Genomic DNA, 12,954 nt, shown 5'->3' on the forward strand with positions numbered 1-12,954 from the left:
CCCAGCCTGCTCATTGACATGTTAAGAGAGACCTACAGTTCCTTGTTCCCTCTGTTTCCTCCCAGATTACCAGCTCCTTTCTGCCCTCTTCCTTTTCCATGTCCTAGACCACATGGTAGGTCTTACGAACTGCTCTTCCTTCAAAACCTTCAATTTCCATGTAATGTTCTTCTGTACCCACAGTGGAAAGTCCCATCCCTGTATGAAGCTCAGATCTACACTTGGAACACTAAGGAAAACTGCAACCAGATAGACTGGCACAACCACAGTGTTGGTGGCACCAACCTCATCTGGCAGAACCCTGAGTACCTACCAACAGTTAGCTCCTCACTGGCCTCAGACAGCTCCCTCTCCCCTCAGAGCTAGTCTTAAGTTTTCACTATTTTTACCCACCCTTAGCCCTCTAACTTCTCCCCCGTCACTTTGCTGAGAAAAGTAAGGACACCTCCAAAGCACAGTGGCCCTTGATCTCCTGCCTCACCATCCACAACTTACATACACAAGCATAGAGACTAATGAGGGAGCTCCCCTCCTTATCCAAGGCCAATCCCTTTTATAAGCGCCCTTGACACACACATGTGCCCACACCACCCTGTATGCCTGCTCTATCTCCTACATCTTCAGCCTCTCCCCACTATTGGCACCTTCCCCTCAACCTGTACACATGTATTAGCATTTTCTGTTCCAAAAATTAAAATAAAAAAACAGAAAAATGCTCTTTGTGTTTGTACTTATTTGCAGCTAATATCCAATCTCTCCCCTACCCTTACAATATTTTTGAGATGGTGTCTCTGCTTGCTGCCTCCAGCTCCTTACTTCTCATTATTTCTAGACCAACCTGGCTTCTACTATCAAATTCCTACTACAGCTTCTCTTCGTAAGTTTATTAATAACTTCATACTAGTCAGGACCACAGGACATTTTGGGGTTTTGTTTCCTAAGTATTTTCTGGTATGTTTGATAGTGTTGACAATTCCCTTTCTCTTGAAACTCTACTCCTTTGGCTATCATGACACTTTGTTCTCCTGGTTCTCCTCATAACTCTCTGGCTATTTCCTCTTGACTTCCTCTGTGGGCTCTATCCTCCTCTTAAATATCAGGCCACCTCAGGGTTCTGAGTACAGTCTACCATACCTCTTATTCTTCATGCTTGCCACTTGACTCCATGTACTTTTACGGTTTCCAACTCTGCATAGCCTTCCATGTCTATGTCTCCTGGGACTGTTAGCCCAAAGGCCAAAATTCCTACTGGACATCTATCCCAAAGACCCCTCAAACTGAACATACTCAGAGCTGAACTCACCATCTTCCCTCTCAAAACTGCTCATCCAGTGCTTCCTACTTCGATGAAAGCACTGACGTCCTTCCAACATCTGCTCCCATCTCGGACATGTCGTGAGCTTCCAGGTCCTTGTCAGTATACTTCCTAGAAGTTGCCCCAGTCTGCTTTCCTCTCAATCCTTCTCACTGCTCTGGTTTCAGAGCTCATCACCTCTTCCTTCTACCTGATTGTCCTGCCTCTCATCTTGTCTCCTTTAAATCTGTACTCTTACACAGCCATCAGAGAGATCAGTCTAAAATGTATATCTGGTCTGCTGTTTTTTCTTTCCTACATGTTTTCTTTTTTTCTCTTTTTGAATTTTTGAATCATAAATAAATTGATGAGACTGAGAGGAAAGAATGGTGTGATCACTCACCTAGAGCCAGACATACTAGAATATGAAATCAAGTGGGCCTAGGAAGCATCACTACAAACAAAGCTAGTGGAGGTGGTGGAATTCCAGTTGAGCTATTTCAAATCCTCAAAGATGATGCTGTGAAAGTGCTGCACTCAGTATGCCAGCAAAATTAGAAAACTCAGCAGTAGTCACAGGACTGGAAAAGGTCAGTTTTCATTCCAATCCCAAAGAAAGGCAATGCCAAAGAATGTTCAAACTACTGCACAATTGCACTAATTTCACACACTAGCAGAGTAATGCTCAAAATTCTCAAGGCCGAGCTTGAACAGTATGTGAACCATGAACTTTCAGATGTTCAAGCTGGTTTTAGAAAAGGCAGAAGAACCAGAGATCAAATTGCCAACATCCACTGGATCATTGAAAAAGCGAGAGAGTTCCAGAAAAACATCTCTTTCTGCTTTATTGACTATGCCAATGCCTTTGATTTCATCACAACAAACATTGGAAAAGTCTTCAAGAGATGGGAATACCAGACCACATTACCTGCCTCCTGAGAAATCTGTATGCAGGTCAAGAAGCAACAGTTAGAACCGGACATGGAACAACAAACTGGTTCCAAGTTGGGAAAGGAGTACTTCAAGGCTCTATATTGTCACCCTGCTTATTTAACTTATGTGCAGAGTACATCATGTTAAATGCCAGGCTGGATGAAGCACAAGTTGGAATCAAGATTGCTGGGAGAAATATCAATAACCTCAGATACGCAGACCACCCTTATGGCAGAAAGTGAAGAAGAACTAAAGAGCCTCTTGATGAAAGTGAAAGAGGAGAGTGAAAAAACCTAGCTTAAAACTCAACATTCACAAAATGAAAATCATGGCATCTGGTCCCATCACTTCATGAAAAATAGATGAGGAAACAGTGGAAATGGTGACAGACTTTATTTTTGGGGCTCCAAAATCACTGAAGATGCTGATTGCAGTCATGAAATTAAAAGACGCTTGTTCCTTGGAAGAAAAGCTTTGACCAACCTACACAGTATATTAAAAAGGAGAGACATCACTTTACTGATAAAGTGATAAAGGTCCATATAGTAAAAGCTCTGGTTTTTCCAGTAGTCATGTATGGATGTGAGAGTTGGACTATAAAGAAAGCTGAGTGCTGAAGAATTGATTTTTTTGAATTGTGGTGTTGGAGAAGACTTGAGAGTCCCTTGGACTGGACTGCAAGGAGATCAAACTAGTCAATCCTGAAGGAAATTGGTCCTGAATATTCAATGGAAGGACTGATGCTGAGGGTGAAACTCCAATACTTTGGCCACTTAATATGAAGAACTGACTCATTGGAAAAACCCTGATGCTGGGAAAGATTGAAGGCAGGAGGAGAAGGGGACAACAGAGGATGAGATTGTTGGGTGGCATCACCAACTCAATGGACATGAGTTTGAGCAAGCTCTGGGAGTCGGTGATGGACAGGGAAGCCTGGCATGTTGCAGTCCTTAGGGTCGCAAAGAGTTGGACACGACTGTGTGACTGAACTGAACTGAGAGGAAAGAGTAGTTGTTGGTTTAGGTAAATTTTATGAAAGGGTTATTCAAGGATTGAAGGAATTACCTTTTGATGGCTTTTATAATCTCTCTGTGATTTAAGATATTTACCTTTTCAAGAGTTGAGACAGAAGACACTATGGTAGGGGGTCACTGATTATACGTGATAGTTGTTGGAATCAAAAGAAGTACTTAGATGTTGGTCCAATCCTTAAGATACCTTTTCAGTTATATACATGTTTTCAGTCATAATTGTTTGATAATAATTATGCAGCATTAGGGGCTTCCCATGTGGCACGGTGGTAAAGAATCCTCTTGCAATGCAGGGGATATAGGAGATGTGAGTTGGATCCTTGGGTTGGGAAAATCCTAAAAGAGGAAATGGCATTGCATTCCAGTATTCTTGCCTGGAAAATCCCAGGAACAGAAGAATCTGGTGGACTACAGTCCACAGAGTCTGAGTTGGGCATGACTGAGCACACATGCACACAACATTAGATCCATGTTTTACTGGCTCCTCTCTCTTTAATGCTGCAGTATGACATTTTTTTTTATCATAGCAGCAAAAGGAGCTGAGGAATATGGAGAAAACAGTTTTTGAGACATTGTAAATGTCCAAATGTATATACAGGTAGTGATAATAAGAAGGTCATGATTATCAAACAAATTTTATTTTCAGAACTTAAAAGCATTTCCTCTGTTGCCTATCAATATGATGTTGCCAGTTAAAATCTAAACATAATGCTCACAGGTAAAAGTACAAATAGGGCTTTATTTTTTGGCAGTGTTTCCTATAGAAAACAATATATTTTCCTCAGATTGAAGATTAAATTGAGAATTGGTATTGAAGTTTTTCGTTCTGTAGAGAAATATTTACCTGACAGTTATTTAAAGTTTTTTAAATATAAAGCCGTATAGCAATTAGTGGTGCCTAGCACAGCATACTGCATATTAATGGAGTCCTTAAATTAATTTGAAGCCATTCATTTTGAAATATTTTGGTATTTGTTTAGCTCTAATTTGGTATATGCTGACATTAGTATCTTTGCACTTTTTTTTTTAGGTAACATTTCAAAATTTTAGTACTCTATAACTTCTATTTTTAGCCCTTATGAATAACCAAATTTAATTTAATGTGCTGTGATTGAAACAATGAAGTGCATACAATTCAGAATAATGAATTGTACCTTTATTGTGCCTTTTGGGGGGGCACAATAAATTGTTTAAACCTTTGGAACAAATGAAGTAATTAATCACATCTTTTGAAAATATGTAGTAAGTGAAAGATTTAATAAATATTAAAGATATTTGAAATATTTATTGTCCACGAATTTTAGGACTGCAATATATATCATATATAAATATATCAATAATTTGACACATGTGCATGCTTTATGTTTCAAATTTTGTTCTAAAATTCAATCCCACCAGCTAAAGTTTTTCAAACATCAATGAATGTTTGAAAAAAGATGCTCAGTTTGCTCTAATAATAAAATAATGAAAATGAGATCTAACAGCTATGTCTGATGTTTTGTTTCTGCTTTTTAGATTTCCATTTTAACAGTGCCAGCAGAGGAACCAGGAACTTTTGCTGTTCGAGTCATTGAGTTATGTTCATCAACAATGACATGCATGAAAGGCTCATGTAAGCACAATAGAGTCTGGTAGTTGGTCTTTTGTGTTTGTTTAGAAAGTAAAGGGGGACAGCTATTCTTATGGTTGTCAGGATTGTATTAATAGAGTTTTGCTACATATATATATTTTTTAATTCATAGTATTTGTTCACATCATGTAAGTCATACAGTAAGTCATTTCATACCTTCCCCTTGCCTCTGAACATTTCTAAAACTAAATCTTCACATGCACCATTGTTAAGCTATCTGTTCTTCTACCTGTGTGTATCAAAATTTCTGTCTCAACACTGTCAGTTATCATTGCTGCCTACAACATATTTCTTAAAGATGTTTCAGTAAGTAAAATAAGCAAGTGTACATTGGCCATCACTATGCCTAGACCTAAACTGCATATTCATAGGGATTATTAAGGAACAGTTGACATTCCCCATTTGAAGTATTCATAATCTTACTGCACATCCAATGAAACGAGACAATATTAACTGAGTGTGGTGTGCTCTGGTAGGCATATCAGGGTAGCTAAAGATGAATACAACATAGCCCTGAATTTGGGGGACTCACAGTCTAGTCAGACAGATATGACAAATACCTAAGTAGCTGTAAGAGGCAGATTATTAAAATATCACAAGAGGTACTGACAAATTAGACTCTAGATAGTCTTAGAAGGAAAACATCACAGTATCATTAGCTACGATTATTTTAAATCCTGTAAACTTATATTGAGTTTTACTACAACTGTTAACATGAATTATGAAAAGCTGAAGACTAATCTGATTTGGCCTAGTCGAGGAATATTTGACTATGCTTACAAGTGTAGGACTATTGCTTCCTAAAAGATGGTAAAAACGTGGTCAAACAAAGAGAAGTGGGAGCATGATGCCAACAGGGGGAGGCAAGCAAACTTACCTAGGATTGCTATAATCCTAAACTTCCATTTGAAAAAGTAGCTCAAGTTTTTCTCCTTTTATAGTGATATAGGTAAATCTTTACCATATTATTTTTCCCCCTGTTACTTTAGCCAGCTTTTTGTGTGTGTCAGTTTATCTGTGTTAGCATATAAATTATGCAACTGCACTCATTTTGGATTTTCTAAATTGCATTTATTTTATGTTTGTGACTATTTTTTAAAATTTACTTTTATAGATTATTTTTCTATGTGAAATATTTTATATTCCCAGTCTTAATAATATATATTCACTGTTGACAATTTGGAAGATGTAAGAAAGAAAAGTAAAATTACTATAATCCTTCTCCTTAGAAATGATAAACACTTGATTATGTTTGTCTTTTTTTAGATGTGTATGCATATATATTTTCAATAAAATGCAATACTATTTATATACTGTTTATAACCTGCCTTTTAAGGACTTTAAAACAGCAAAAATCTTTTTGTAATTCTATGATATAATTTTCAATGATTGTGGATATGCCATTTTTATTTAATCCCATGATGTTGAGATTTTTTTAAAAATTTTACTTAATACTCCTATAAAAACCAGCCATTTTTATAGCAAATATTTATGAGCATCAATTATTTTTGTAGGATTTTTTTGAGTGGAATTATTGGGTCAAAGTAGATTTTTTTTTAATTTTGGAATAATTATGGATTCATAGAATTTGCAAAGATAGTACACAGAGGTCGAACGTATCCTTCATCTAATTTTTTCCATTAGTCACATTTTACTAAACTATAGTGCAATATCAAAACCAGGAATTTGACATTGGTACAATGTGTGTATGCTTTTGCTATCTAGATAATGGTTTTTGGTTTTCAAGTATACATTCAAGATTTTTCTCCTTAGTCTTTGAGTTTTAGAATTTAGATTATGATGGGTCTTGGCATTTATTTCTTTGGATTTATTCTATTTGAAATTTGTGCAGCTTCTTAAATCTGCAGGTTTGTATCTTTTTTTCAAATTTGTGAAATTTTTGTCCTTTATTTCTTTGAGTATTTTTCAGCAAACACTCTTTCTCCTTCTGGGACTTCTATGCCATGACTATTGGATCTTTTCTTTTTTTAAATTAATTTATTTATTTTATTGGAGGCTAATTACTTTACAGTATTGTAGTGGTTTTTGCCATACATTGACATGAATCAGCCATGGGTGTACATGTGTTCCCCATCCTGAAGACCCTCCCACATCCCTCCCCATCCCATCCCTCAGGGTCATCCCAGTTCACCAGCCCTGAACGCCCTGTCTCATGCATCGAACCTGGACTGGTGATCTATTTCACATATGGTAATATACATGTTTCAATGCTATTCTTTCAAATCATCACACCCTCGCCTTCTCGCACAAAGTCCAAAAGTCTGTTCTTTACATCTGTGTCTCTTTTGCTGTCTCACATATAGGGTCATCGTACCATCTTTCTAAATTCCATATATCTGTGTTAATATACTGTATTGGTGTTTTTCTTTCTGACTTACTTTACTCTGTGTAATAGGCTCCAGTTTCCTCCACCTCATTAGAACTGATTCAAATCCATTCTTTTTAATAGCTGAATAATATTCCATTGTGTATATATACCACAGCTTTCTTATCCATTCATGTGCTGATGGACATCTAGGTTGCTTCCGTGTCCTAGCTATTGTAAACAGTGCTGCGATGAACATTGGGGTACATTTGTCTCTTTCTTGTTGTTTCCTCAGTGTGTATGCCTAGTAGTGGGATTGCTAGGTTGTATGGCAGTTCTATTTCCAGTTTTTTAAGGAATCTCCAAACTGTTCTCTATAGTGGCTGGACCAGGTTGCATTCCCACCAACAGTGTAAGAGGGTTCCCTTTTCTCTGCACCCTCTCCAGCGTTTATTGCATGTAGACTTTTTGGTAGCAGCCATTCTGACTGGTGTGAGATGGTACCACATTGTGATTTTGATTTGCATTTCTCTGATAATGACTGCTCAAACTACCACACAATTGCACTCATCTCACACGCTAGTAAAGTAATGCTCAAAATTCTCCAAGCCAGGCTTCAGCAATATGTGAACCATGAACTTCCTGGTGTTCAAGCTGGTTTTAGAAAAGGCAGGGGAACCAGAGATCAAATTGCCAACATCCACTGGATCATGGAAAAAGCAAGAGAGTTCCAGAAAAACATCTATTTCTGCTTTATTGACTATGCCAAAGCCTTTGACTGTGTGGATCACAATAAACTGTGGAAAATTATGAAAGAGATGGGAATACCAGACCACCTGATCTGCCTCTTGAGAAATTTGTATGCAGGTCAGGAAGCAACAGTTAGAACTGGACATGGAACAACAGACTGGTTCCAAATAGGAAAAGGAGTTCGTCAAGGCTGTATATTGTCACCCTGTTTATTTAACTTATATGCAGAGTACATCATGAGAAATGCTGGTCTGGAAGAAGCACAAGCTGGAATCAAGATTGCCGGGAGAAATATCAATAACCTCAGATATGCAGATGACACCACCCTTATGGCAGAAAGTGAAGAGGAACTCAAAAGCCTCTTGATGAAAGTGAAAGTGGAGAGTAAAAAAGTTGACTTAAAGCTCAACATCCAGAAAACGAAGATCATGGCATCCGGTCCCACCACTTCATGGGAAATAGATGGGGAAACAGTGGAAACAGTGTCAGACTTTATTTTTCTGGGCTCCAAAATCACTACAGATGGTGACTGCAGCCATGAAATTAAAAGACGCTTACTCCTTGGAAAGAAAGTTATGACCAACCTAGATAGCATATTCAAAAGCAGAGACATTACTTTGCCAACAGAGGTTCGTCTAGTCAAGGCTATGGTTTTTCCTGTGGTCATGTATGGATGTGAGAGTTGGACTGTGAAGAAAGCTGAGTGCCGAAGAATTGATGCTTTTGAACTGTGGTGTTGGAGAAGACTCTTGAGAGTCCCTTGGACTGCAAGGAGATCCAATCAGTCCATTCTGAAGGAGATCAGCCCTGGGATTTCTTTGGAAGGAATGATGCTAAAGCTGAAACTCCAGTACTTTGGCCACCTCATGCGAAGAGTTGACTCACTGGGAAAGACTCTGATGCTGGGAGGCATTGGGGGCAAGAGGAGAAGGGGACGACAGAGGATGAGATGGCTGGATGGCATCACTGACTCGATGGACGTGAGTCTCAGTGAACTCCAGGAGTTGGTGATGGACAGGGAGGCCTGGCGTGCTGTGATTCATGTGGTCGCAAAGAGTCGGACACGACTGAGCGACTGATCTGATCTGATCTGATAATGAGTGATGTTGAGCATCTTTTCCATGTGTTTATTAGCCATCTGTATGTCTTCTTTGGAGAAATGTCTGTTTAGTTCTTTTGCACGTTTTTTGATTGGGCCATTTATTTTTCTGGAATTTAGCTGCAGGAGCTGCTTGTATATTTTTGAGATTAATTCTTTGTCAGTTGCTTCGTTTGCTATTATTTTCTCCCATTCTGTAGGCCGTCTTTTCACCTTGCTTATAGTTTCCTTCATTGTGCAAAAGCTTTTAAGTTTAATTAGGTCCCATTTCTTTATTTTTTATTTTATTTCCATTACTCTGGGAGGTGAGTCATAGAGGATCCTGCTGTGATTTATGTTAGAGTGTTTTGCCTATGTTTTCCTCTAAGGAATTTTAGTATTTCTGGTCTTACATTTAGATCTTTAATCTGTTTTCAGTTTTTTTTTTTTTTTTTGCTTGTCAGTAAAGCTTTTGATTTCTCCTTCACATCTGAATGAGATCCTTGCTGGGTAAAGTATTCTGGGTTGTAGGTTTTTCTCTTTCATCACTTTAAGTATGTCCTTACATTCCCTTCTAACATGAAGAGTTTCTATTTAAAGACCAGCTGTTATCCTCATGGGGATCCCCTTGTGTGTTATTTGTTGGTTTTACCTTGCTGCTTCTAATATTTCTTCTTTGTACTTAATCATCATTAATTTGATTAATATGTGGCTTCAGGTGTTTCACCTTGGGTTTATCCAGTTTGGAACTCTCTGGGTTTCTTGGACTTGGTTGGCCATTTTCTTCCCCATTTTAGGGAAGTTTTAAACTATTGTCTCCTCAAGTATATTCTCATGGCTTTTCTTTTTGTTTTCTTCTTCTGGGATTCCTATGATTCAAACATTGGGGCATTTAACATTGTCTCAGAGGTGTCTGAGGTTGTCCTCATTTCTTTTAATTCATTTTTCTTTTTTCTTCTGCTTCATTTATTTCCACCATTCTATCTTCCACGTCACTTTTCATATCTTCTGCCTCAGTTATTCTACTGTTGGTTCCCTCCAGAGTCCTTTTGATCTCAGTTACTACATTTTTCATTATTGATTGATTCTTTTTTATTTCTTCTAGGTCCTTGTTAAACATTTCTTGCATCTTCTCAATCCCTATCTCTAGTCTATTTATCTGCAACTCCATTCTATTTTCAAGATTTTGGGTCATTTTTACTATCATTATTCTGAATTCTTTTTCATGTAGACTCTATCTCCTCCTTTTTTGTTTGTTTTTGTAGGCATTTATCATGTTCCTTTACCTGCTGAATATTTCTGTTTTTTCATTTTGTTTAGATTACTGTGTTTGGGGTGCCCTTTCTGTGTGAAGTTTGTGGTTCTTCTTTGTGGAGGTTGCTCCCTGTGGGTGGGGTTGAACGAGTGGCTTGTCAAGGTTTTCTGGTAGGGGGCTTGCGTCTGTGTTCTGGTGGGTGGAGCTGAATCTCTTCTCTCTGGAGTGCAGTGAAGTATCTAGTAGTGAGTTTTGGATTGTCTGTGGGTTTGGCATGTCTTTAGATAGCCTGTACTTTAATGCTCAGGGCTGTGTTCCTGTGTTGCTGGAGAATTATCCTGATAGGTCTTTCTGTGGAACTTGGCTCTTGGGTGGAGCTTGGTTTCAGGGTAGGTATGGAGGCATTTGGATGAGCTCTTGTCTCTTAATTTTCTCTGGAATCAAGAGTTCTCTGATGTTCTCGAGTTTGGATTTAAGCCTCCTGCCTCTGGCTTTCAGTCTTATTCTTACAGTAGCCTCAGGACTTCTCCATCCATCAAGCACAGATAATAAAACATCTATGTTAATGGTAAAAAAAGATTCTCCACGGTGAGGGACACCCAGAGAGGTTCATGTAGTTACATGGAGAAGAGAAGAGGGAGGACGGAGATAGAGGTGACCAGGAGGTGAAGAGGGAGAATCAAAAGGAGAGAGAGCAGTCAAGCCAGTAATCACACCCCTAAGTGAAAATGGATACTGAAGATTAGATTCTTAAAGGTTCAGTTCAGTTCAGTCACTCACTCGTGTCCAACTCTTTGCGACCCCGTGAACCACAGTACACCAGGCTTCCCTGTCCATCACTAACTCCCAGTGTCCACCCAAACCCATGTCCATTGTTTTGGTGATGCCATCCAACCATCTCATACTCTGTTGTTCCCTTCTCCTCCTTCCCTCAATCTTTCCCAGCAACAGGTTCTTTTCAAATGAGTCAGCTCTTTGCATCAGGTGGCCAAAGTATTGGAATTTCAGCTTCAACATCAGTCCCTCCAATGAACACCCAGGACTGATCTCCTTTAGGATGGACTGGTTGGATCTCCTTGCAATCCAAGGGACTCTCAAGAGTCTTCTCCAACACCACACTTCAAAAGCATCAATTCTTTGGTGCTCAGCTTTCTTTGTAGTCCAACTCTCACATCCATGACTACTGGAAAAACCATAGCCTTGACTAGATGGACCTTTGTTGGCAAAGTAACGTCTCTGCTTTTTAATATTCTGTCTAGGTTGGTTATAAGTTTACTTCCAAGGAGGTAGCATCTTTTAATTTTCATAGCTGCAGTCACCATCCGCAGTGATTTTGGAGCCCAGAAAAATAAAGTCAGCCACTGTTTCCACTGTTTCCCCATCTATTTTCTATGAAGTGATGGGAGCAGAGGCCATGATCTTAGTTTTCTGAATGTTGAGCTTTAAGCCACCTTTTTCACTCTCTCTTTAAAGGTACAAAATTGATACAAATACCAAAAAGCAAAGATTAAAAATCTAGAGTAGAGTTTAGACTGTGAAAAATACAATATTAAAAATACAAAACAAAATCAATCAGAAAAATTATTAAAAAAAATATGAAATTTGCTTTAAAAATAGGGTATTTTTTTGCAATGTAATAGGTTGTAAAAATGAAAATTATATGAGTATTAAAAAACTTAAAAGTTAAAAAAATTTTAAATTAAAAAATGATAATAATTAAAATATATCTAGAAATTTCTCTGGAGTTGTTGAGGGCAATGTGGGGTCAGTTCAGTTTAAGATAGTTCTTTCTTACAGCTTATACTTCTCAAGGTTTGTAGGTCCCTTCCAGTGGTTAGTCAGTGCTAACTACAGGGTTTTTATCTGTTGCACCTGTCACTTCCAGAGCAGTTCCCTCTTCTTTGTTTATTTTGGCTTTCTCAGTTTGCAAGTCTCTTCAGTGTCTAATTTCTGCACTGACACAAGGGGGCGAAGATGGTCACTTATTTATGCTCACTTGTTCAGTTGTATTGTGGGAAGGGAGGAACCTTGCAAACATATATCACTGGCGTGTGTGGGGAGTGCTCGCAATGTATGGACCACACTGGGTTTGTCCCACTCATGGTGTGTATGCTTTCCTGGTCTACACCGCTCAGCCTCCAGGTTGCTCTGCAGAGGAACTGTCCAAAGCAGGCCCTGGGTTGCATGCACTTCCCAGGTCTAAGCTGTTCAGGTTGAGGTTCTCGGGTACTCCACAAAGGCACAGACTTGGTTAGGAATACATTTTGCGCCCTTTCCAGGTCCGAGCAGCTCAGGCGACCAGGTGCTTGGCCAACGCACTGTACCAGGTGGGCTGTGCATCTTAATCACCTTCTGGGTCCCAGCCCCTCCGTTTCCTGGGTGCAGAGCAAGAGCACTGTCTCAGGTGTGCTGTGTGTCTCCTCTGGGGAGCTGATCTCTGGCTGCAACCCTCCTGGCAGATATCAAGAGTCCAGGAACCCAGGAAGACTTGGGAGCAACTGGGAGCCTGCTCACAGTTTGGTGGAGGATGCCGTTTCTGGAGCCAAGATTGCCGCTTGCCTTCCTGCTCTGGCTGTAGCCCGCCTGCCTCTCTGCCTCTGTCAGCGGGGGCGGGGCTGGTCTGCAGCTGGCTAGCTCTCTTTTGGTATTTGCTCAGT

The 12,954-nt window shown here is 39.2% G+C and overlaps 1 protein-coding gene across 3 annotated transcripts in view; it reads left to right on the forward strand.

The window, feature by feature from the left end:
* Positions 1 to 12,954, forward strand: part of CHM (CHM Rab escort protein) — a 239,441-nt gene that overhangs the window by 175,873 nt on the left and 50,614 nt on the right. For all 3 annotated transcript variants that reach the window (XM_055564939.1, XM_055564941.1, XM_055564940.1), the window contains exon 12: positions 4,774 to 4,870. In XM_055564939.1, coding sequence (XP_055420914.1) covers positions 4,774 to 4,870 — 97 coding nt within the window. The remainder of the gene's footprint in view (positions 1 to 4,773; positions 4,871 to 12,954) is intronic.

This window comes from Bubalus kerabau, chromosome X, assembly GCF_029407905.1.
Source record: "Bubalus kerabau isolate K-KA32 ecotype Philippines breed swamp buffalo chromosome X, PCC_UOA_SB_1v2, whole genome shotgun sequence".
NCBI classification, from domain to species: Eukaryota; Metazoa; Chordata; class Mammalia; order Artiodactyla; family Bovidae; genus Bubalus; species Bubalus kerabau.